Here is a 25,675-nt window from a genome sequence, read left to right as displayed (position 1 = left end):
AAAAAAAACAAAGTAAATCATAAAAAAAAAACAAGCAGAGTACGTACTTTTTTATGGCTTTAACCGGAAGATGGCCACAAGATTCCAAGACGCCAAAGCACCAAATCCCCAAAGCCAGGGAGAACGAACTGTTAGGCCTTCGGTGTCTCTGGGGAATTATGCTCCGACTTGGAGTTGGAGCTGGAGATTGTTGTGCTCACGAAATGCATAAATGTGGCACGGAGTGCGGAGTACTCGTATATTATATTAATCATTAGGAATCCTCAAAATCGTTTAGTGTGGCAACTAATTAGCCAGTAAAGATCTCTTCAGAGAAGATCTCTAGTTGGCTGTACGCCAGCAGCAGAAGCAGCACTTGAAAGGAGAACATAGAGACGGAGAGACAGAGAGACAGAGAGACGGAGAGACAAAGAGACAGAATGGGCACAGCCTGAAGACAGTTTATAGCATTAGCAACCTATCCAACTATCCACAAACTATCCAACTATTTTGGCTCGTTTTCAGCCATTCAGTGGGGAGACACACTCGAAAGGGAGGGGGGCATACTGGTGTACCATCTGCACTTACACACAAACACACACACCTGAAACTTTAATTAGAGTTTAAGGAGCTCTCTTTGGACATTTTTCATTAGGCTCTGGCTATGAAACTCACTCACTTTGCCCAAAGACAGAAATACCGAGGGACAGAGAGACTGAGGGACGGTGAGACAGACAAATAGGCACCGAAATTGCCAGCCAAGAGAATAATTCATTGTCGCCCATTCCCATTCCCATTCCACTCCACTCCACTCCACGCTGTCCTCAATCTTGGTTCTTGCCACCAGAGAATGCCTCCTCTTTCTGTAGAGTGGAGTGGAGTGGAGTTGGATGATAGTTGTCCCCAGAAGCTGTTGCTTTCGTAAAAGTTGGTTACAAGCCAGAGTTGGTGTTGGGTTTAATAGAAAGTAAGTATTCTATGGATGCTTTTCCTAGGGAAGAGCAGTTGGAGAAGTAGCCTCCTCTCAAGCTCGTCCAATAATCTCTCAATTGTCAAAAGTCATGGCACCCGTAAAAGTCCAATCAAACGACCCCAAAACACCTTGCAGAATCCATCTATCAAAGGAGTTCTTCGGCCGACTATCATTATTTGGCGAAAGTTTTCATCACTCATGGGACGGCACAGCGGGAGGGACTCGTGGGGCAGCTACTGTTGCACAGGTGCCGTCGATAACTAATTATTTTCACTCATCTTTCAGCACAGCAAAGCAGCCAAAAAACAACAACAAAAAACGAAGCTGCTAAGGTGTCTGCATCTTCGATATTTATGACCCATCATCCCATCTACAGACTCCTCCCCGAAGCAGTGGAGCCCAGTGCCTGGGTGACTGGGTGCCTCGGTGCCTCGATGCCTGGCTATACTCGTATATTGATTGATTAGCCTCTGCCACTCGACTCGATTATTAGCCGGACAGCCGCTGGCTGCTGGCCTGAGATTTGCATGCCAAAAGCAAAATATGCAGGAAAACGATTCATATGCATCATTAGAAAATACGATACGGACCGAGTGCTGACTTCTTTTCTGTGTGTAGTGTGTGTGTGTGTGTGTAGACTTTCTTTCGCATCATTAAAATCCAAACAACAACAAATTAGAGACAGCCACAAAGAACTGTCCACTAGCCCTGAAGGCCAGAAGAAGACACAACAAAGTTGCATGTCTTGTAGGTAAATTATTAAGAAATACTATATACCCGTAGTAAGTGGGGGGAACAGTGGGGCTGTGCTCTAGTCGATAATGCGACTCAAGAGTACCCTCTACTAACACTGCCAGAACGACAGGAGAAGGTGCAGGTTGTACATTCAACGAACACTTTCGATACTTCCGTAATCATGAACCAATCAAGGTGAAGTTTTGAAGATATACCTACCATATTTCTAGATTCTACAAGAACACGGTATACTCTTTTACCCTAACATACATACTCTCAGAGGTATTAAAGTTTCTTTCTTGTTCAAAAAATTTCTTCATTTGCGGGTCACTAATTAGACGCGATTTGTGGACTCTTGGGCCTCTGCCTCTGCCTCGGCCTCGCCCTCGGGCCATGGACTGACATGCAATGCCTCCCTCTCCTCCCCTCCCCTCCCCACCCCCAAGTGGAAGAGTCAGCAGTCAGGCTGCCCCCTAAATGGCCGACATCTGCATAATTATGAGTTGGTGGAGGTTTTTGGGTGGAAGGTAGCAAGGTGCTTATGCAGCTCAATGAATTTAATTGAGCAACATTAGGCCCCATAATGGGGATGGCGATGGAGATGGAGAGGAGATGGGTCTCGGCTCTCTTTCTCTTATCAATTTCGCCTGGGAGAAATGGGGAACAGAAGAGCCACCAATTCCCCGAGAGATCTTCACTCGAATATAATTATTCTTAATATATATATTTTTACTTGGGGTTCGCGGCGTTCGGCCTCTTGGGGTCTCTTTTTTTGTAAAGGCATTTATTTTACCGCTTTTTTACCTGCTGCCCCATACAGGAAGCTCCACAGATTTCACCTGTTGTCTCAGCTCTCTTTACCTTTCTGCCTTTCTGTCTGCCTTTTTTTGCTGCTTAGAAAGTGAAATTTGTTGGGGGTTTTTCCGCCTTTTTGTTGGTTTGTTTAGGGTCTGTGAGATAGTTTAAATGCGATAAGGCATTAATCAGTGTAATTAGTGCGCGGCAATTGCTTATTGATTGTTCAGCGATTGAAGGGGGTGGGTATGTATCTTTTACTATTTTGTTTTTGTTCTTTTTTTTGGCAAATATTCGATCAAAAGATAGATCTTAATGGCATTTTAATGGGAGCACAGCGCACTCTGTGGCGGGGTGAAAGTTTATCGATTTATTTTTTGGTATTCAAAAAGAGGAAAATCTTGGCATCCAAAAGATAGATACTCGCAGATAGATATGCAAAAGGAGAGAAAAGAGTGAGCGAGGCTAAATCTTGCCTAATGGCGAATACCGACAATGCAATAAACTGCAACAATAAAGCAATAACAGTAACAATAACAATAGCCATGGCCATGGCAATAATTGTAATAGCCACAAAGTGCAATGCAAAGTCATGGCAGAGGCGGAGGCGCTCCATTCCGAGGCAGAGCCAGCGTCAGAGTCAGAGTCAGAGGCAGAAGCAGAGGTGCGGCCCCAAAAGGAAAGCCAAACAAAGAAATGCAATTCAGAGGCCGAAGCAGCAGATACTCTATCCGCCAATCAATACTCCGCTTATAATCGTAATCGTTTCAGCAGCAAAGGGAAAGGAGAGACACAGATGCTGCTCAAGAATCAGGCATGCCCTCGGCATGCAAGTGTATCGCAGATACAAAGATACAAATCATGCATTTCAATGGGAAGATGTGAATGGGAGAGGAGAGGCCTTGCATCGAAATTGAAAGTAACACACGACTGCCGCTGCCGCTGCCGATGCCGATGCTGCTGCCACGACCGCTGCTGCTGCTGCTGCTGCAACTTGATGATTTTCTAATTACACAAAAGCCTCCGTCTCCTACCCTCCTTTCTGATGGAGAGGGAGATCTCAAGTGCAGCCGTGCCCGTTGTCCGATGAAATTTTCCAGAAAGGTGTTAAGTATGCAAATGACGAGGAGCTGAAGTTAACATCTTTCAGATACACAGATACACACAGCAGCAAAAGTGTTGTAATATATTTACAGGGAACCCATGAGCCATCCGCCACCAGCCATGTGCCATGTGGGCGGGTCAGTGCCTCCTTCTCTCCTTCTATCTCTCCCTGTCTCTCTCTCTCTCTCTTTGTCGATGCCCCAAAAGCGAGCGGTAAAAGTCGCCAGCGATTTTGACCTCCGTTAGAGACTGCGCATCGGCAGCAGATTCGCATCTTTCAGATACTTTTACATGTACTTTCTCTACTTAGAGTTTAGCCAGCCGACTGGCACAGGCACAGGCACTGGCACTGGCAATGGCAATGGCATCGCACAATTTGTGCGCTGTGCGGCAGCGGCTTGCCTTTTTTTGGCCGCGCCTAATCGAAATTTGTGCCCCATCTGGGGGCATCGGGGAGCCTGAGCTGGCTCTGGCGATCAGCGACAACGCTTTGATGTTGTAATTAACTTTCATTAGGCAAAAGCCAAACACGTACATAGGAATTGCAAGCACCCCCCCGTCCACCGTCCACCGTCCCCCGTCCCAAAAAAAAAAAACTAAAACTAATCACAGCAGAAACTCTTACGAGCAAACAGCAAAAACAGCAACTAAAATGTAGAAGAAATCTCTTCAAATTTGGAACTTCCGTAAGCGTTCGGTCGGTTGGTCGGTCGGTGGGTCGGTCTAAATTTCACTTTCGCTACAAAAACACACAAAATCCAACGAACGAACGGCAAAGACCGATGCGATTTAAGTGTGTGCTATATTTAAGTATTTACTTGGCCAACAAAACACAAAACTAAGCTCGAGCTCGAGCTCAACAAAAGGCAAATAAACTATGCCCCCTGCGCTGGTACCCTGGAAGAGCCATAGAAGAGGTAGTACTAGAGATGGAATGTGGGTGCAAATGGAGCCTATCGAGAATTAAAAGGAGGATCATTAGTAGTGCCAGTACAAAAGGAAATCGATGAAAGCATTTGCAGATCTTCAGATCGAAGTCTAAAGATACCTTCTAGCCATTTCCTATTCCCCATTTTAGAGATATGCCTGGTCTTCCAACATATTCGACAACTCCTTAGGAACTATTTTTATTTCATTGAGAGTTGAAACTAATCCTTTGAGACACTATAAGGACCCATCAATGCCACCTAGATGGATCCAAAGGAAACTTTCTCAACGATCGAAGGAACAATCTTAAGGGGTACATATTCATATACCTATATAGGGAAAACCCTGCTTAGACTACCCACGATTGACTCCAAATTTTCCTTTTGGAACACTTTTCCTGCAATCCTTCCGTCTTTCATCTACCATCGAGGGGTAATCGCTTAGTCGCATCACCAGTGCCATCACACACACCCTCCCAATTGCAATTCCCATTTGCTCGTCGTACCTTTTATTTTTTTATTTTTATTTTTTTCAAGCCATTTCTTTTGGTCATGCGAATTTCGTTTTCAAGGCGCGTTGATTGTTTTTCTCCACTGTTGCTGCCACCGCCCCCCCTATCCCACACACACACACACACACAAATAAAAATACAAATAAAAAACGATTGCCCAAAAAAAGACAAACGATCCATGGGAAAGCCGCAAAAAAGCGATCCAAACATTCAAATGAGATGCGACGCGACGCGATGCGATGCGGAGAGACCCCTGAAGTACGATATTTGCCTTGATTCCCATTGCCATTCCCCCTTTGCAGCCCCTCTCGCGATTTGCAATTTCGTCCAAAGAAAGAAAGTCCAAAGTCCCGCGGAATCCACACGAGCGCCCAGAATCACCCGCTGAGCTGCCGGGCAGCGGCTCTGCTCTGGGAGCACTTGGATCCCCACTCGATCCACTCGGTCGTCCGTCGTCCGCCACTTACCACCCGAAGATCGTGTCCGAGTGGCCCGCTGAGTAATTAATGACACGAACCCCTAAACTCCACTCCACTCAACTCCACTCCACTCTCTTCTTCGACCATCAAATCCTCTTCAAATCCTCCTCTAATTAAATAAACAAAAAGATCGCCAGTGCGAATGAGAGTGTGCAAAAATTAAGATTAACAGAGGAACAGCTGAAGAGATATTCGTACGTTGGATACGTTGGAGCGGAGCTTGACTTTCCTTTTCAAGAAGCCACAACAAAAAAGAGACAAGACCTGAAAGGAAAAAGAAAAACAAATAAAAAGAGGAAAAAGGATGGGATGGTAATTGGACTTTCCTTTTCGAACAAAAATAAACACACAAGGCAACGTTTGATGGGAAAATATTGGTAGCTCAAATTGGCTTAAGGAAAATCCAGTTGGAAAATATATAGAATCTATCTTAGGAATGTCCTAAGTAGTCCCACCACAGAAAACAAACAATTAACGACAGAATATCTAAAAGGAAACAAATGTAACAAAAAATCGTATTTGAAACCGAGTGTGGCGCCAATAGTGCCTATAGAGCCCATAGAGCCCATAGAGCCTATAGAGCCCATAGAACCCATTGAGCCCTTAGATCCCATAGAGCCCTTGACCCTGCTTATCGATAGTTAGGTACCATCAGATCGGCTGGATCGGTCTTGGCTTCGTAAACGGATTCCGACATCGAATAAAATATACAAAAATATCGGAAAACCCACACATATTTTATGCATATATAGGACGCCTTTACTTAGGGCAATGGTCTATCCCGTTAGCTTCTTTTTGAGGTAACCTGGTATTGCATTTTTCGAAATATGCCAAACATTCCGCTTGGATTTGTCCATTGAATGCATCAATTTCGGAAAAGAACTCAATGTTTATTAATATTTTGAGAGTCTTATTTAATTTATGTCAGTTTGGGATTCTTTTGAATCAACTTTCCATTTCAAAAGCATGTAGAAAAAGCCATCACTTGAGGAAAAACTCAAATTAATGGAAAAAAAAATCATTGACAGCCGCAAAAGAAGATGTGGCGGCGGCAGAAGGCAGAAAAAATATAATTTAGGTGCAGCGCAGAGAAAATTCAAGCGCATCAGGCGCATCATGTGGGGACAACGACGAGGAGGGGAAGAGAACTCCATGGATCCATGGAGCTGCTGACAGAAATGATGATGAATACGCGCGTTGGCAGCAGCAGCATCACCGCCCCGCCTCTCCTCCCCTCTCCGCTCCGCTCTGCCATGTGATCCGACGACAACAAAGCCGCAGACATCATCAGCAGTTTTAACGGCTGCCAGAGTTGCCAACGCTTCCAAGTTGTTGCGGGTGTTGCTACTCTGCCACTCGTTGCCGTACCACGATGCCTGTCAGTCATGTGACAGACATGTGAGGAAAAACCTGAAGAGGAAGGGCGGCCCAAAAGGAAAAGCTTTGAGAGAAGGTAGGCAGGGTGGCACGGTGGCAGGAGTGGAGCGGAGTGGAGTGGAGTGGAGTGGACTGGAGGCGACTCTGCAGATTCGAGGCCGCCTTTCAATGGCAGTTGATGAAGCCGCCCGCTCCGCTGCCTCGAAGCCTCATTCCCCCCACCAAAAACCAAGAAGAAGAAACAATGCTGGCAGCATGCAGCAGGCAGCCACCGGCGGCGGCGAGAGCGCGAAAAATGTTTCAATAATTTAATGCAAATGCACAATAACAATTGCAGTGGTTCCCTCCGACCCGTACCCCCGCCCCCGCGTTGCACTTGTAAGCCTCATAAATATAACAATTTTTTAAATACATTTTTAATGAACTCATAAAAATCATTAAAAATCAGAATGGGGCATGTCATCAAAATCCTTTGTCTCCCCCTTTGGCGACTGTGTGTGTGTGTGGTCTGGATCTGGTGGGAGTGGGAGTGGGTGTAGGATGGGAGTGGGGATTGTGTGAGATTGCCAGATGGTAGGTTTGAGATTGTCGCCCCTGACAGTTGCCACATGTTGCAGTTGTCGCTGATAGGATCGGAATTTTGAATGGAATTAACTTTTAAATGGAGAATGAATAGGTAGGTTGAACTGGAGCCTAGATCGGGGTAGATATAGTAGGAAGGCAAATCAGTAGATATATTAGCAGATCAGAAGCAGATAAGGGGATATACTAGAAATATCTGCATATATTGTATTTAATTTGTAATAGCTCTTTGGAGCTTATAGATTTCTTATTTCCAAGATCTCAAGAAACGTTTTATACCCTTCGTGCATCCTTAGTTTTTATTGGATGTAGAAAAAGATCTTCGCAAATGCTATAAAGATAATATAATCCCAATGGACTGTAGCAAATAATCTGCCTATCAAAGAAAAGATTTTAAAGTTCCCATCGTTGATAGGAAAATCATCATGATATGATGACTACCTTTTGATCTGATGTTTTGTTATTATAATTTCTCCTATTGCCCATTAATCTCTGGCGATAATCCGCTGATAAATGTGAGAAAACAATCGGGGGATTATGATAATTCTAAGAAGAAAGCCATTCACCAGTTGATGACCAACTTATGCCCGGAGTGAGGGAGAAGACAAGTGCTATGGTCATCTCCCTCTGGCTTAGGCATTCGAATAAGCTTCTGCAGAAATGTTTTTTGTGGAAAATTAAATCAAAACATTTCGAGGGCTTCCTTGAAAAATGAAAAATTGAAAACCGCAAACCCAAAAGGAACGAAGGTCCCAAAGAGCCACAAAAGACGACAGAAACAAAGAAAAAGAGACAAAAGTTGAGGCTTGAACTACGCAAAAGAGGCAGTGGAAGGGGCATGGGGCATGGGACATGGGGCATGGGGAACGGGGCAAGGTAATTAAGAGCGTGGGATGCCATCAACGAGAGCTATGGAAAACCACGGAAAATGTGCCCACCCCCTCCTCCTCTACCCAACTCGGGAAAATAGAAAATAAAGAAAAAGTAAAATCATGAAATATGATAAACATGCGAAACATTTCTTACAAGCCAATTTCCATCTTCTTTATTTTTTCCACTAGCCAAAAATGAGGTCAGGAAAAACACTTTCATTGAGCATGGAAATACACGAAATACATGGATAACACAGCAGCAGCAGCACCAGCAGCCAGTAGATGCGAAGATGCAAAGATACAAAGATAGTTAGTTTGGTAGAACTTTCTTTATAAAGCCATATATTCGGTTATTGTTTGGGAAGAAGAATGCAACGCACAAAACGCTGAAATATGACATTGGGAACCGGGGATGGGACTGGGAATTGTATTAATTAATTTCCATATAAACCAGTTCAGGCATCAGAGCCAAAGAATAGCAATAGATACGGATACAATGTGTGTATCTTCCAGTCATAGGTTCGCTATCTCTCTCTCCCTTTTGGATAAAGAAATGCAAATGCACACGACAAAAGTGTCGAAACGAAGCCCCAGACAAAAGGCCAACAGTTGTTGTCCAGACTCTGTCGGCCCCAAAGGCCCTGCTCTCCCCATCAGTGGGTCAAAGCGTTCGACACCTTTTTCGAGGTATATTTTCTGGTCCAGAATTTTAGCTGCGGATTACTTTAGTTTCGCTCTAGAGTAGAGTCCGGAGCAAGTGGTGACCCATAAAAGTGTTTCGCTGGGATGTGTTCTGAATGTTCTTTTATTGGACAACGTTTTGGTAGAAGGCTGTAGAAGAGTAACTAGCAGGTCCTCACTGGTATTAAAGGGGATTGTATAACATAAAGATGGAATATTTATTGACTAGAATGATGAGACCTCTTAGACTTGCAATCTAGACGTTTACTCGATAAATTTCCCATCAAGGTCTCTTAGAGCCTTGTTGGTGAATTTTAAAAGAATCCAAAGATTTGGAAGCATCTCTCAGAGCATTCTTTGAGTAGATTTGCTGTACTAAATCCTAGCCGTGGCCATGATACCAGAGCTCGTAGGCTCGTAAAGGCTTTCGTACCTCCAAGTACCACAATCCAAGCTAATGCTACGAGCAGATATTGAGAGTTCATCTAACCCTGAGGGGCTCGAATGAACTGAAGGCGCCAAATGGCTACTAAAATACCAGAGAGAGAGAGAGAGAGAGAGAGAGAGAGGGAAATACCCAGAATAGGGGCTCTGATTTACAGGCAGAAGGAAGAGATGCAGTAAAAATATTACACAAGTACGGGGTACATAATCGTATAATAGTGGCATATAATGGTAGAGTTTATGGGTAGTAAAACCGTGGAAAAGCCTAAACGGAGAAGAGTCTAAACGGAGCAGCTAATCTCTGCCTCTGCCTCTGCCTCTGCCTGTGCCTGTGCCTCCGATGAGAGAGCGAACAACTTCATTACGCCACTGACTGAATGATTAGAGAGAGCAGCGACAACAATTTGTTGCAAGTTTATTGCGGTTTCGGGTCGGATCCCACAGCAGCAGCAGCAACAGCAGAAGCAGAAGCAACTCCCTCGCCAGTGGATCGCCAGGGAGGAAGGTGATAACTTTCAACGGTTTCACGTTTGTAATTGACTTTGGGAGTAGGAGATGGAGTCGGAGTCGGAGATGGGGATTTGGGATGTGGGATGGGGATGGGGATGGGAGCTGCCTCAGATGCTGCCGTCTCAAAGGCTAGCTGGCTGGCTGCTGCTGTGGGAAATTAATGAATTAAGCAGAGTGGCGGCAAACACAAAAAATGGAAATAAGTAATGCTCACATTACTAGTGGATGCCACCAGTAGATGCCAAGTGGCAGGCACCAGAGTCTCGACTCGAGCTCCAGCTCCAGCTCCAACTCCAACTCCAACTCCAGCGTTAACTCATTTCCACGACACTCAAATGAGCAAAAATTATTGCGGTTAAGTACGCGAACGAAAAGATTTTTCCGACTGAAAGAGGCATCAGCATTCGAGGCAGAGCCAACAGCCAGCAGCAGTCTACAGTCGAATCGGAAAGTAAGCTAAAGAAAAGTTTCAGCTGCTTGTTAGAAGGAAAAGAAAACCAGAAAGGAAGCGGCCTTTCAGGGGTAGAACCTATTCATACCCTCTAGTCGCATGAAAAGGGAGTCTCAAAACGGTGGAAAAGAGTAGGATCTTCATCAGATCTTCCAGAGATCGTACGGCGAAAGCCACTTGGAAGCTTTTGCTTAAAGATCTTTCTCTGCGAAAATGAAGTGAAGGAAAGTCTCTCCTTAAGATACAACGTATGTTTTTCTATATTTCTTTAGAGGGTGCGTCGTTTCTTAAAGTTAATCTGTGAAAAAATTGGGGAGAGTATATATATACTTCTAGAAAATGTAAAATAAACTTCATGAACATGATCTTAAAAAGGGTGATCTCCTCCACGAGAAGTACCGCATATAGGAGATCCATGTTGGGTCAGGAGGCTCACTTTTTTCTACAACAAACATCTCATCGAAACCATCATACCCTCTGAATAGATGCTACCACCAACGAGATAGAAAGAGAGACAGTGAGAGAGAGAGAGGGAAAATTGCAATCGTCGAGGGAATGTCCCCCCGCGATGCTCCCTGCGATGCTGCTGCTGCCTTTGTTCCTTTGTCGCGTCGCCGTTCGATGGCAGCAAATCGTGAATTAAATTTAAACGGCAGAAAAATACAAAATAAATAAATGGGACAAGTGAGAGAGAAGCGAGAAGCGTACTCATACCCCCGTACTCATACTCCTACTCCCACTCCCAATCGTACTCCTCGTAGTCTGGAAATTATAGGGCCTCCCTCGTAAGCGCCCAGAGGTCTTCTTCGTCTTCAGGGTTTCATTTCTTTCGGTTTTCCTTGTCATTGATACGATTAAAGAGGGAGCGACAGAGAGAGAGAGAGATCTTTCCATGAATGAGAAAGAGAAAGAATGAATGATCGACCTGGGAGTACCCTACTCAAATAAAACCGAAAATGGTATAAAACAGTCGATTAGAATTTTCAGAATTTCCTATAACCAGACACTCTCTGAATTTCAGCTCCGGTTTTCGCCAATTTTCGTCATCGATATTTTTCAGTTCCACATTTCCTGTGAAACGCACAATTAAGTGCTGTTAGGCGCACAATTAAGTGCCCAAAATCCTCTGTTAATGGTAAAATCCTCCTATTACATATTTCAAAGCAAGGTTTGAGGTTGGGTCAAAAAATAATTATTTATAATAAAATCCACAAAGCTTAATTGTCCAGTTAATGGCGTCAATTATATGTTAATGAATCAATAAGTTATCTATTTTATCCTTTTGCAATTAGGATTCATTTTGTTGGATAAAATGCTGTTTTTTTTTTTGGGTTCCGAAAACGTTTTCAGAAGTATATCGGAAAGTGAGAGCCGGAGCCTGACTGAATATTTAGATTCAATAAAGATGTCTGGATATAGTTTCAAGAGGTTCACTTCCCTAGATTGCATAGATTCCCTATAAAAGTCCCTTTTTTTACAACTCCTTTCACATTTAAAGGCAGCCTCTTCTGCCATAACCACTCGCCCGATCCAAGGTACAGATGAGATGGAAATCCAACCTCTTCCCTCAGTGATCTTTCAGCTAACGATCTCTAGCAGCTGATTGGAATCCCAGACCCAGAGACAAACCCAGAGATAGACCCAGAGACAGAGACGCGGGCGACCAAATTGGCACATTAGACAAATTGTAGCCAGGATGGTGGATGAGGGGGTATCATCTCCGAGGAGAAGCGGCGGCGTACATCTCAATAACAGTACGAGTACGAGAGTATCATCCGCAGACAAAGACCGACCGATCGACCGACCGACCGCAGAGAGAGTGCAAGGAAAGAAAACGCAAGGCGAATGCAAAAGCTGAATGAAAACTCTTGGCAACGGATCATCATAAATCAAACCGCAAGAGATTCATCAGTCAATCGAGTCATCGAAGTCAATCCAGAGAGAGATGCGATCAAATGTCAGGCCCACACCACACCACGCCACATCTCGCCTCACCCCCCTTCCGACTTTCAACCTCATCCGCAGTTCAGTCCACAATTTAAGCCATCATTGACCCATTTTCCAGCACTCGCACACAAAAGCCAACAGCCAACAGAAGACATCTCCTCATCCCATCGCCACTTGGGAATACTTTTGGCCGGCCGGTCGGCCAGCGATGATGACAACAAGATGATGATAATGATGGGGGATATGGATGGGGTATGGGGGATGAGGAATGGGCGATTGGAGGATGATCCCTGGGCCATGTTCTGTAACGTGTTGCCATTTAATTGGCTTCGTGTGAAGTTCAAGCAAACTTTGCCAAATAGAACCCCAGCAGTATGGTGCCACAAGTTGGTGGTGTGGTGCCTTCACACTCTTCACTGCTCTCTGCCCCTGCCCCTGCCCCTGCCCCTGCCCTGCAGTACTGCCTCTCGTATCTGTATCTTCCACCGACTTTGACACTTTTGAACGGCTTGTCCAAGCAGCAACAGCAAAAGCAAGAAAAAAGATGAAGTAAAGATACACGGAGCAGAAGGGGAACCGAGCAAAGCAGAAGAGCAAAGTCAGAGACTGCGTAACTTTGAAAGTGTCGGCGGCATCATCTCATGCATTGTCTCTTGATACCCTTAATGAGGATCAAAGCAGGAGAATAGATTCGTATTGGATGGAATATACCCTATGGGAGATTAAGAACTGCCCGCTAGCAAAACATTAACCAAACTTTCATTGCATATCCTGCAAGGATAAAAATCATATAGATCTGTCTGTCTTTTTTCATAATTTTCTGAAGAATTTTTCTAAAATTTGTACAAGAATTTCCTTAAAGTGTTTAAAGATTTCTACATAGATTCTTCTTGGAAAGATTTCTCAAACCTTTATTTGAAACTTCTAAAAATTTTGGATCAAATATTCATACGGAGATTCCTCCCTTAAGCATCATAGATTTTTCTAGGAAACATTTCGTAGAAACTTCTTTGGATTTGTCTGATAAAGACATTATCTTTTCTCCGGCACTCTTTCACTTAACTAAATGGGAGCCTTTAGCAGTTCATTTATAAGTAAAAGATTCCTTATGCCAACGCAGAATCGTACCATATTTTAGGCCTCTATTCGGCTCGTGGTAAGTGTATTCCCACTGGTGTCCCCAACATTCATCAGATCTGCTCCCTTCTCTTCTGGGTCTAAACAATTTCTCCAAGAATTTTTCGTCATGCGCTTTAATTAAATTTTGTCAGCCTTCTTTTTTGTGTGGTGTCATGGCCTGTAGTCCGGATTGCCCTGCTCTGCCCTGCTCTGTTCTGGCGAGGCCTGTTCGAAGGGGGTCTCTACGATGGGCTCGGGGGTCTGTCTGTGCCATAGCTTCATAGCCATAGCCTGACAATGTTGACAATGACTTTGTGCTGTGTTGTGTTGTGTTGTGTTACTGCTACTGTGATGTCACTCACATGACCAAAAAAACGACATGACCGGTTGAAGGGAGGGGGCGCGGGGAGGCGGATAGAAGGAGGAGGCACTAAAACCGGCTAACGTTGCATGAGGCATGAGGCTTTCAGCCAGAGACCCCAGAGTCGACCGAGAGACAAGCCAAATACATAATTACAAATTCATTTGGCACAATTATGCGGCACAGTTGCAATTGCCACAAGTGCAACGACACACGCAGCAGCGCCAGCGCCAGCAGCAGCATCAGCAGCGGCAGCAGCAGCAGCAGTCAGGAGGCGACACAGATTTAATTGCATTTGGCGCAACGCGTTGCAACAAGTGGCAGGCAGAGAGTGGAAGAAAGACCTTGCAGAGACACGCGATTCCCCCAGTCCCAGTCCCAGTCATAGTCACAGTCACAGTAGTTCCTGTCCCCGTACTGCGGAGATTATTGCTTGGGTTAATGCGAAAAAAGGTGAGGGGAGAGACGAGTGGCGAGAGAGAGGCTGCCCCAATGCGCAGCATTTGCCACGATTTTAATTTGTTTCCACCGCCAGTGTTGCCTCGTAACTCATTCGAAGGGGACGGAACGCGAGAGGACGGGATGGGACGCGTATCGCGATAAATGGAAATGAGCGGCAATTAGTTCGTGGGGGGTGTCCGCTCCAGAGAGCGTCCGTGTGTGCATCCCTCTTCCGATATAACATCAGACTGGTTCTTGCCACTGCCCCACTGCATCTCCGCCCCTCCGCCCCTCCGCCCCTCTGCCCCACTGCATCTCTGTATCCCCATCTTCTGGCTTATCTAATGTGCATGCATATGGGAGTAGGGGAGTATCCAGAGATAGATTCTTGTTTGGCCAGTGCCCGCTTTCACATGGGCAGGAAAATTGCAGTATCCGCGGTATTCATAATCGGGAAATAAGTGAAATAAATATGAGGAGGCCGAACAGGTTGCCAGAGAGAACAAAGAACCGAGAACCAGAGGAGCCGCGCATAAGATTTTCTTGTAATAGCTTTCATTTGTGGACTTAACGAATTCACTGAAGATTAAGAACAGATTTCTCTCAGAGAGGAGATACAGAGAGATCCTCTCAGGGATATCCATTAATGATACCTATTTGTGAGGATTCTTCAAGAGATCTACAGATTACCTTTAAAGAGCTTCTCTCACGGAACGATCTATGATATTTGTATGCATGGGAAATGATAGGATCATGGATCGGTGCATGGAAAACTCTTTCAAGTAAAGTAGATCATAAATTTGATCAGTTTATATCCTCGAATAGAACTTCCTGCAAACCCTGAATGATTGATAAAATAGAAGACCACTGATCTCTCACTCAGACTTCCCACAAAGATCATATTCCATTCCATTCGAATAGCTTAAGTACTTGGCATCTCTTAAGCCAAACAGTTTAAAGATCATTTGAGCCAGAGAAAGAACTGCCTTCCATCTGGTATTTTAGCCCACTTTTGACCCACAAAATGTACCCCAGCAAAGGCCCTACCTTTGGCCAAGATCTAACATCTTCACATCCTGAGAAGAGCCACCGAAAATTGCCGACTTGAGCATTTCAAAATCAATTTAGCAGACAATGGTAATTACCATTCCCAACCCATCCGTCTGCGGTTCTACCTCCTCCCGTCCGCCGGCTGCCGGCTGCCGTCTACCGTCGACTGACGACTGCTCTCTTATGGCCAAGAAAGAGATTATGCAATGCAATGGCCAGCCGACTGGTTGGTCTGTCGGACATGATTGTTTCAACACCAACTGGGATTCCATGCTGCCACTGCCACTGCCACTGCCACTACGACTACGACTACGGGAGTCAACGAACCTCCGTGTGACAGCTGGGTGCAAAAAATGGCGCAATCCTTAACCAAAATAAAAAAAAAGAGGAGAAAAACCTTCGGCACACACATACACAGACACGCACACACGACTATTACGATATGCAACGGTACCTGGTGCCAACATAAACCCAAAGTGGAACATTAAAGAACTTAAAGCCCATTACGAAACCTAGCGACTAACCAAAAAAGAAACCACCAGAGCCGGGAAAGAGTTTGCCAAGGAAAAGCCAAAGGTTTAAATACCCTTTTGCGTTGGATTTCCCTTATAGAAGCTACAGGATATGGTCAAACAATCTAAGAGATTTCTCCATCTATACTGCTGGAGGTGTACATATCATAGAAGAAGGTTCTTTGTTAAGTTTCAAACAGAAAGTACTCTTAGAAAGAATAGAGTTTCAGATCCCTTCTGGTTAACTGAAACACCCTCTGCAGAACGCAGGGTATCAAATACTTAAGTCCAAGTCGAAGAAATGGAAGTGCAAAAGTGCACAACAGTCAAGAGCACCGCCAGGCAGTAGCGGCAATCTGCCACAAGTATATTTAATAACATATGAACGCGCACGAGAAGGAGGCAGGAGGAGGAGCACCAGAATGGCACTACGGGGAGGAGGAGGTGGAGATTATGCAGGAGGAGAAACAGCACTGGGAGGATGGGGAGTTGGTGCAGGAGCTGTTGCATCTATGGGGGCGCCGCTAATGAGCGCCAAGCGAACACCCCAAGGCGCCTCTGGCTCTGGTTTGGACTCTCTGAAACTGCAACTGCAACTGCCACTGCCACTGCCGCTGCCCCTACTGGCACTGGTGGCACTGCTGCTCAAAAGCCATGGACTTGACCACAGTTGTGTCATAAACAGCTAATAGACGCGTGCAGCGACAACTTGATTAATTGAAACTAAATGGGCCCCAAGTCGGAGCCAGAGACTGAGCCATTGATTGCAGCAATCCAACGAAAAACACTGCAAGAAATTCGAAGAATTTGGGTAGCCTGAAAGTAGGATCTTGAAAAAAGGAACCCCAAGGCATCCCCGAATAGAAACTTGAAGAATTCATTTAAAATCTAAAGATTTCTATGGGAGAATTCAGATTGATATCGATTTATGGATATATTTTCGAGTAGGCTTCTTTAAAGACTGTTCTAATAATGGATACACGATTGAACTATCTTTAAAAATAGATGCATATTTTGTTGTCCTTTTCGCACATCATCGTTCGCCATAATTCTTCGAGATTTCTCCGAAACATGTCGTTTCTGTCAGTGTAATCACTGCGTGCCTGGCCACAATTAGAAACGGTATGGCAGCAGACGGCAGGAACTGGGAACTGGGAGAACGGACAGCCAGCGAATGGCAGCGTAGCAGCATGGACGGATGGATGGATGTATCCATAGATGGTCGGATGGATGGATGGATGGATCGATGGAGTCAGGCAGGAAATGCAGAGAAACACACAGAGAGCCTGGACACAATTAAGCAAATGACAAATGGCATTAAATTGCATGCAAAATGATGGAAATTGCAAATGGCCAAGCCAGAGCAAAGTGCCAAGAGCCAAGAGCCAAGCGCCAGTGGAAATGCTCCTGCTTCCCAGATGCCACAAGATGTAAGATCACTTTGGTCATGGAACAACCAACAGCTTCCACATACAAGAGAGGCAATGGGCAATGGCAGTGGCTGTGGCTGTGGCAGCAACAACATGTTGCACATTCCAAGCGTTTGTCCGTTGTCCGTTAGAACTTGGTGCAGTTTTAATAAATTTAAATGTGGCCACAGAGAGCCACAGAGAGAGGCAAAAATGCCTCTATGCTCTTGTGCTGTGTGCTGTGTGCTGTCTGCTGTGGCTGTCATTTAAACGGTCTAAAACAATTGGTAATTGAAGGCCCGACCGAGTCATGTTGCAGCATCCCATTTGCATTGCTTATCACTGAATTTGTTGGCATTTCTCTGGGGAGTGCATTAGCCATGAAGGAGAGGCAGCAGCACCACCACCAGCAGCCACTCGGAGGCAACTTTCATCTACAGATCCATCTCTTGCACCTTCCCATAACTGTAGTTTGTTGGGCCAGCGATCATGGCCATGGCCATTACACTGGAAATAACAGCTAATAACAGTAATAATTCAAATTAATTTCGCACCATTTGAAATCATTATGTGATAAAGACGGCGATACCGCGAGACCCTCTCCAGAGTGGAGAGCGGAGGACTCTGCAATGGAGGCGAGGCGGTGGAGCAGTATCAAGATCACTATTAAAATAAAAATGAAGACAAAACTTCTGCAGATAAAACATTGGGCAAGAAGCAAACGAAAGGCAAAGGCCGATCCGAACACCGAACCGCCGAACCGAAAGCCAATAAAGTCTCTTCTTGGCCAAAAGGAAAAAGTTGCACAGGAAAAATTACCGCCAAAGACCAAAAGATCAAACCGGGGGGAAATAAACAACAGCGGCAGCAGCAGCAGCAGCAGAAAGAAAAGCAGCCACAAAAAGAGGAAAGCGAGGCTTTCTTTGAGTCCGACTCTGATGGCACCCTGGAAAATCGCAGGTCCCCTTGGCAGTTGCTTCCTTTTCTGCCTGGCAAATATTGCTTTGAAGTCCTGTTAGCCTCTGAAAGGGTATTTCTACAAAGAAGATTGCTATTGGCACTTGAGCAGCAGCAGCAGCAGCAACATCGTGCGGCAGCGTCTGCGTCTCACTCCCTCATTTAGGCCCAACTCCCTCTCGAAGTCATGGTCTCACCTCACCTCACCTCCTCCCCCTTCCCATTTAAGCCCTGTCTTTCAGAGAGCCCAGGCTCATGCTAAACAGCAGAAGATGGGGACGATGGGGGAAAAGCAGCCGGGAGAAAGGGCAAGAGCCAAAGCCAGAGCATTTTCATCGCTCAGTAAAGTTCAAGAGTGGCGGCTGTTGCTGCTGTAGCAGCCTCTTGTTGCAGTTGCACTTGGATGATCGTCGGTTGGTCGCATATTTTATGGCTAGCAAAGAATGCAGACGCCGCCATTGCGTTGCTGCTGCTGCTGCTGCTGCTGCTGCATATGCATAAAAGATAAGAGACGAGAAGAAAGTTGCATTGCAACCACGCAACTGCAGCGCTCACCCACTCACTGCTGTGGATGTGGCTCTGGCTGTTGCTGTTACTGTGGCAGCAGTGGCACTGCAACATGCGGCAGGAGGAGTTACTACAACTGCTGCGGCATTTATCCCATAATGATTGTAAACGCCTTATGTGTGTCAGAGAGCCCCCAAACTAAATGCTTCGGAGTCAGAGACAGACACAGAGTCAGAGACAGAGACAGAGCCCCAGAGACGGGTTTTTCCCCCGTCGATGCTAATGAAGGAAGCGCCTGGAGCCTTGTCAACCTTCCTCTCTCTCTCTCCCTTCGGATTCGTAATAAACGATATTTCTTCTGAGGATCGCTTGAGGCTCTCTTTCTTTACGTCTATTACTCGTACCAGGTGTGTATGAGGCATGGGGCATGGGGCTCTAAATAGGGCTAAGGAACCAAGCCTTTTTCTCACAAATTATACCACATTTGCCGCTGGCAAATTTCCGCAGAGGCAAGCCTCCCAACCTTGGACGGGGGAACAGCAGCCAACGGCAAGAGCAACACTGCCACTGCCACTGCCACTGCAACATACACAGAAGCAGCAGCAGCAGAACAAACATTTCCCGCATCTATCAGGTGCATTGATCTATGGCTATTTTTTTAATTAACGCTCGGTTTTCTTTCATTGCGCGGCTACGTGAAAAATGGGGAAGCTGCAGCCCTGCTACTGCACAGTTCCAGAGCTCCAAACGGAACGGAGCTCCGGCCTGAGCTCCACTTTGGTTGGGTCTCTGGTCTCTGGTCCCTGGTTGAGGTTCGTTTTCTTATAACTTATTTGTGATTGTTTTATTGCAGTTCCCAGGCAATAGACGGACGAGCACTAGACTAGACTCCAGACTCTCTAGTAATAGTATGATGAATGAATGCATAAATACTCTACAGAATGATAACGAGGAATGGATGGAAGTTGGATTGGAAGATTGGGAAAGTGGGCTGTGAATTAATTTATTAGAACAATTAAGTGTAGGGTTATCATATATGTGGAATATTAATGATAGTTTAAGCATATTTGAGAGGTGGAAATTCATCCAGTTTCAATTCTTTTCCCTATCAACACACCACAAACCACATTAAAGTGCCAGCATACCCCAGTTGATGAATTAGAGTACAAATATGAGAACACCCTGAAATGGAAATGAATCTGGAGTTCATTATTGGATCAGGGCACGTTCTGGACTATAGATCACATGGATTTGGATATGGAGATGGCAATGGCAGTGGCACTGGAGAAAGGTAGAGAAAGAAAGAGAGAACGAAAAGAGAAGACAACATAGCTATTTCCCAATCTACAATTAAGAAGGCCGCGACAAATTATGTTTAATACGAAAGCATTTAACTAAATTGTACATCACACAGCAGACAAGTCCAGACCAGACCAGACCAGAACAGACGAGGGAAAAAAGAGTAGAATTTTCAGATCTGAGATCTGGGATCCATGCCAGAACGGAGGTTCCGGTGCTGCCGTGTGTTCGGGAGAGGTGTTGAGGAGCGGCTCTATGGTTCTATGGTGTCTGGTTCTACCAGTCGTCTACTAAATCGATGACAGGCTAAACGAGCCTCTGAGTTGACATTGAAGCGAAAGCAGTCGAACAGCCGAACAGCAGAAACCGAAACAGAGAGCCACATAGAAGAACCAGGCCAAAACAGAGGTGCCTCCGAGTGTGTGCGTTTGTGGAATGACTAATTGAATGGGGAATATATACCGTAGATGGCAGCGATCGGAGGGAGATACTATATGCTCATGCTCATGCTGGATGGTTATTCTTAGAGGAAGGCGTGTGCCGGGCCATGCAATTAAATCCATGCCCCCCAGAGGCGGTGGCAAGGATCATTTGTCAGTGGAACCTTTGCAACATTTGATCAAAGCTTGGGAACATTTGAACATACAAGTTTCGCAACATTTGATGGAAGCTTAGGAGCATGTGCTTGTTGCTTGGGAACATCTGCTTGAAGCTCAGCAACATTTACTAGAAAGAAAGCGCTCTCCCACTCTCTTTCTCTCTCTCTCTCTCTCTGTGTGTGTGGTTGCGAGACTCTCTGCGATTGCTATCGCGGCGGCATGCAACATGTTGGCTTCAAACCGGTCTAAGCCATGAACTTGGTGAAAGAACAACTTGTGGCCGTGACCGGGTGGTAGGGGGGTTGGGGGCCATGGGAGAAAAGTCTTCTCTTTGCGCGACTCTGACGCGATGCGTTTTCCGCTTTGAAAATTTTTAAAAGACGCTGCAGTCCAGCGGCCTGGAACATTTGTAATCCGACATTAGTCGTCTGCGGATCGTGGCCCGAAGACCGACACCGAGACGCATAGAAAACTATCCCCAAAGCAGCATCAAGTGGCAGAAGATTCCCCCACTCCATTCCTCCTGATTACTGGATTCGCGGTTCGCCTTTTTTTTTAAGAGAGAGCAGAGCGTGTTTTCCGAGAGAGCTGTCAAAGCGTCAGAGTTACAGTTAGTTGACATTAATCCGCTACAGAAGATAGACGAGGGACGAGAGACAGCAGATTAAAGAGGGGGAGGAAATACGAGAAATACACGAAAAATACGTGATTCGCGAGTGCAAACAACAAAAGTAAACCACAACACAAAAAAAGGAGAATAGAATATAGAAACCAAGTGCTAAGTGATTTTTTTTTTTCCAAAATGGTTCTGAGTAGTGGCACCGCCTGGAGCTGCTCCCTGGCTCTGGTGGCTCTGGTCCTCGTTGTGGCTACGTCCGCCTCCGCTTCCGATTATCCCGGTGTCATCGAGCTGGTGGGCTACAGCAATCGCAGGGCACGCGCCTACTTCCAGGAGGAGGAGCCCAAGACCAAGCCCAGCCCCCCCTCAGCCAAAACTCGGGCGGACATTGAGACGGTGAAGCGGAACATCCGGAAGTACGACCGTCTGCTGGAGCTGGACACCAAGAACCTGCCCGAGCAGCAGAAGGATATGCTGGCCAGGATCGTTGAGCGGGTGGCGCGACTCAAGGAGTCGCTGGACATCGAGGAGCAGCAGTTCAGCCAGCAGGAGGCCACCTCCACCAGAAGCACCAGCACCAGCACCAGCAGCAGCAGCACCTCCACGACCCAACAGCAACAAACGGAAGCGGAAACGGAGCAAGAACAGGCGGAGGAACAGAGCACCCTGCCACCCACTGGCTCCACGGAGACAGAAACAGACCCGACCCTGCTCCTCGATGAGACGACGCTCCTAGAGCTGCAGCACACGATGAACGAGCAGGCCGCGTTGCAGGCAGCCGTCACGCAGCAGACGACCCTCATGAAGGACCTGCCCACCACCACGGACTTCAGCCAAGAGTCGGCAGGGACAGGCACCAGTGACCACAACGAAGAGGAGGAGACGGGTGAGACGACCTCTGCGAATCTCACGACCCAGCCAGAGATGAGCCAGGAGACAGACGACTCCCAGTCCCAGGAGGAGGACCAGGCGGCAGCATCCACAACCAGCGACGAGGCCCTCACCGATGCCACCGATCCGGACGATCAGTTCGTGGCTGCCCGCTCCAACAACAACATTGCAGCCATCACGGCTGCAGATGCGGATCCCAGCAGCAGCAGCAGCACCACCACCACAGCCACGAATGCGGGCAGCCAGCAGCGCACCCTCACGACGATGGGCAAGCTGAAGCACCGCCAGGCCACCAAGCGACCCTTCGGCCACAAGGTCACGACGGCCCTCAAGCGCGGCGCCCAGCGTCCGAGCAGCAACAGTGCGGCTGCGGCCAGTGCGGCGGCTGCCTCCAAGCCCCCAAGCGGAAGCACCACACAGAAGCAGAAGCTCTCAACCAACGCTGCCTACCAGCAGAAACAGCAGACGAAGCCCCTGCAGACGAAGGTGACGCCTTCGATTGGTGCATCATCCTTGGCCCCATCATCATCCTCTGCCCTCCCATCGGCCACCACAAACTCAGCGAATCCCGGCCTGCCCATCGAACAGCTGTACACACGGACTCCACAGGCCAACATTCCTTTGGCAGCGGCAGCGGCAGCAGCAGCAGCCTCATCCTCTGCAGCAGCAGCAGGAGGAGCCGCAGCTGCCTCCACATACAGCACCCAGCAGCAGGATAGCCTGGTCTACGATGGCCATGTGAATGCTTCGGCCCTCATCGACAGCCTCAGCACGAATGCACGCGAGGAGTACTACCAACAGAAGCTGGGATCAGCGGTGAACAACAAGGATAATAAGGTAAGAATCTTTATCGAGGTTAAGGCTTTATGAGATCTACATATACCTGTAGCATAGGACCTTACTGTGGGATCTAGATAGCAGATGGGAATAAATAGCTACTCCTGAAATTAAGTTAGGGATCATTACAAGCCAAGGATCTTTCAAAGGGCTTCATGTCCTTCATAATTTCAATAAGCTCTAAGATCTCTAGAAGATCTACAGAAGGAAAATCTAGTTCAGACATTAGGCTAAAGATCATTGCAAGCAAAGGATCATTGTGTGAATAACATTTCCCCAACTTCAATGAACGTTAAGGAATTCCCTAAGATCGTGTTGAAAGTTTTGTTGGAGGGGAAGGATATTGAAATATAAACATCTCTAGGATACAGACTAAAGATTGCACCCTGTAATTAGTTTACAAATCATTGCATCCCACAGATCTTTTCAAGAGAAACAATTCCCAAAGGAATCCTATAAGATCCCTACAATTCCCTTCAGAGAGATCATTGAGATCCGTAGAGATCTCTTTCAATCTCCCATCAGCAGTCAAAAGATAGACCATTCTTTGGCTTAATTAGCGATTGACCACAAATGTTCGAAAGGGGAAAGGGGAAATGGGAAATGGGGAAATAGTAAAAGAAAAACGGGAAAGGAAAAGGTAAAGGTAAAAGGCGAAGGCCTGTCAATGTATCTGGAAGATACATACAATATTTCCCAAGACAATGGGCCAAGAGACCAGGAGACCAAAAGACCAAGAGACCAAGAGACAGAGACATCCTACAGCAACACACAGCAAAAACAACAACCGTTTCGGACAGACGAAAACACACAAAAAAACACAAGTAGAACCTCGGGTAAAACCCCCGGTTGAATGTCAAATGCGGAATTATTGGAACAACTTGACTCTCAAACTATCGCCAGCCACAACGAGAGGCAGGCAGCAAGCAAGCGATGACAACGACAATGACAACAGCAACAGCAACATCGCTGGCAGGAGGCAGGCGGCAGGAGGCAGGGAAAGAGCTGCAACAAAAAGTTCAGAGTTACAGAGGGACCATCATAGGACCAACCAGAGCGGAGTGGAGCCAACTGACTTGGATAGTTGGCCAAAAGCCGGCCACTTGTTATAAATGGAGCGCCTCCAGGCATTGGCTTTCCATTGCAAATCGATTGTCATAAGGCTGGGAGAAAGATCCCAGATCCGAGCACCCAGCACCCAGCTCTAGGGAGCAACTGGGAGTCGCATCTAAAACAGAGATGGAGACGGAGACGGAGACTGTGACTTTCAGTACCATAATATCGGAGTACCATTGTTGAGTGGGTCAGTGTTTGGTTGTTTGGTTTAGCCATCGTTTTGTTTCTTCTTTTTTTTTTTGGGTGGAGGGGGGCATTCGGGGGAACCACCAGTCATCGTTGACATGGACAAGGGAGAACTGGTCAAGCCTTATTAGATGCAGCAGAAGGAGAGACAGCAGCCAGAGCCAGAGGCTACGAAGATGAAGATGGAGGGCATCTCAGATGGGGCTTGGGAATCACCATTGATTTGGGCAGGCAGTCAGGCAGTCAGGCATCGGCATCGGGCATTGGAATGCCTGTGCAATTTGTTGCCACTACTGACCTATAAATTTTGATGTGCACCTAACTATGATGATTGGTGGCAGCTACAACTTTTACGGGGCGTGCAGAAAGGGGGAGCAGAGAACCAGCAGCGACGACTCCTCGTCTGAGTGGGACTCGGACTCGGACTCGGACTGTGACTCTAGCTCTCCGGTGCACAACGACATAATTTATGGCCACATGCGCGATCGACGACGACACACATAGCCATCGCCTCTACCAATTGGCCATCCAATATCCAATCCAATCCAATCGACAGCAGCAGGTTGAGCAACTCACTCAACAGAGAGCTGAGCCGCAGAGGAACGAACAGGTTGCACGTTCCAGTGTTCTAAGCAGATTCTTCCGAGACGAGACTCACCTGAAATGAAAAGAGAATTTAAACTAAATGAAAATGCTTTACTCTCCTCTCAGCAATGGGTGGTTTTTCCCTCTCCCTCTACCGCTCTGCTCTTTCTCTATCTCTCTGGTTTGTTCCTAATTAAAATTGCAATCACATATCCGCACCTAAATGGGTTGCAAGGCCCCGCCGAGACGACAACTCTAATGAAGTCTTTAATTGTTTGTTTGTTGGATCCATCGATCGGTCGATCCATGGATTGTATCGAATCGAATCGAGCGGCACTCTATCAGAGATTAATCGAACAGCATTTTGTGCGGTTAGCATCGTTTGATGCCGTTTCCATCAAATGGAACGCTGTGAATGGAGCCCCCGATTATGGCTTGTCACTGGGGAATTTCTGGCACTCAAGAAGGAATTCGGATTAGGCTTTAAGCCTAAGAGAAAGTTAAATTTAAGGCCATTCCTTGCTCCTAGTTCCCGTGCTCAAATGTTCCCCATTCTCCCATGAGGTGTGTGCCAATCGTGAATCCTCTGTGATTTACACTCATCTCGGGGCCAACAAGAGCCTTTCTATGCGCTTCTTATGAATGTAAGCCAAGGATTACACAGGGATTTTCTACCAATCAATATATCCCATAGCACCTGTCGTGTCCATCTTTTCCGGAGAGTCTTACATAAAGCAAACAATTCGAATGCGAGAAAACCAATCATTAATTACAATCCAATGGTCGAGCATTGGGCATGTTAATGGTCTTTCAAAGGCCA

At 46.3% G+C, this 25,675-nt stretch overlaps 2 protein-coding genes across 4 annotated transcripts in view; one reads left to right on the top strand and one right to left on the bottom strand.

Moving 5' to 3' along the window:
- Positions 1-25,675, bottom strand: part of LOC4812358 (elongation factor-like GTPase 1) — a 94,536-nt gene that overhangs the window by 37,409 nt on the left and 31,452 nt on the right. The gene's annotated exons all lie outside the window — the stretch shown is intronic.
- The window catches only part of dsx-c73A (doublesex cognate 73A), a 31,550-nt gene continuing 26,861 nt past the window's right edge, over positions 20,987-25,675 (top strand). Inside the window, exon 1 of the mRNA XM_033384446.1 lies at positions 20,987-22,968. Within this exon, the coding sequence (XP_033240337.1) occupies positions 21,424-22,968 (1,545 nt within the window). The 5' untranslated portion in view covers positions 20,987-21,423. The remainder of the gene's footprint in view (positions 22,969-25,675) is intronic.

This window comes from Drosophila pseudoobscura, chromosome X (genome assembly GCF_009870125.1).
Source record: "Drosophila pseudoobscura strain MV-25-SWS-2005 chromosome X, UCI_Dpse_MV25, whole genome shotgun sequence".
In the NCBI taxonomy this organism is placed as follows: domain Eukaryota; kingdom Metazoa; phylum Arthropoda; class Insecta; order Diptera; family Drosophilidae; genus Drosophila; species Drosophila pseudoobscura.
Note: the sequence above shows the minus strand (reverse complement) of the source record. Positions and strands in the feature narration are given on the sequence as shown.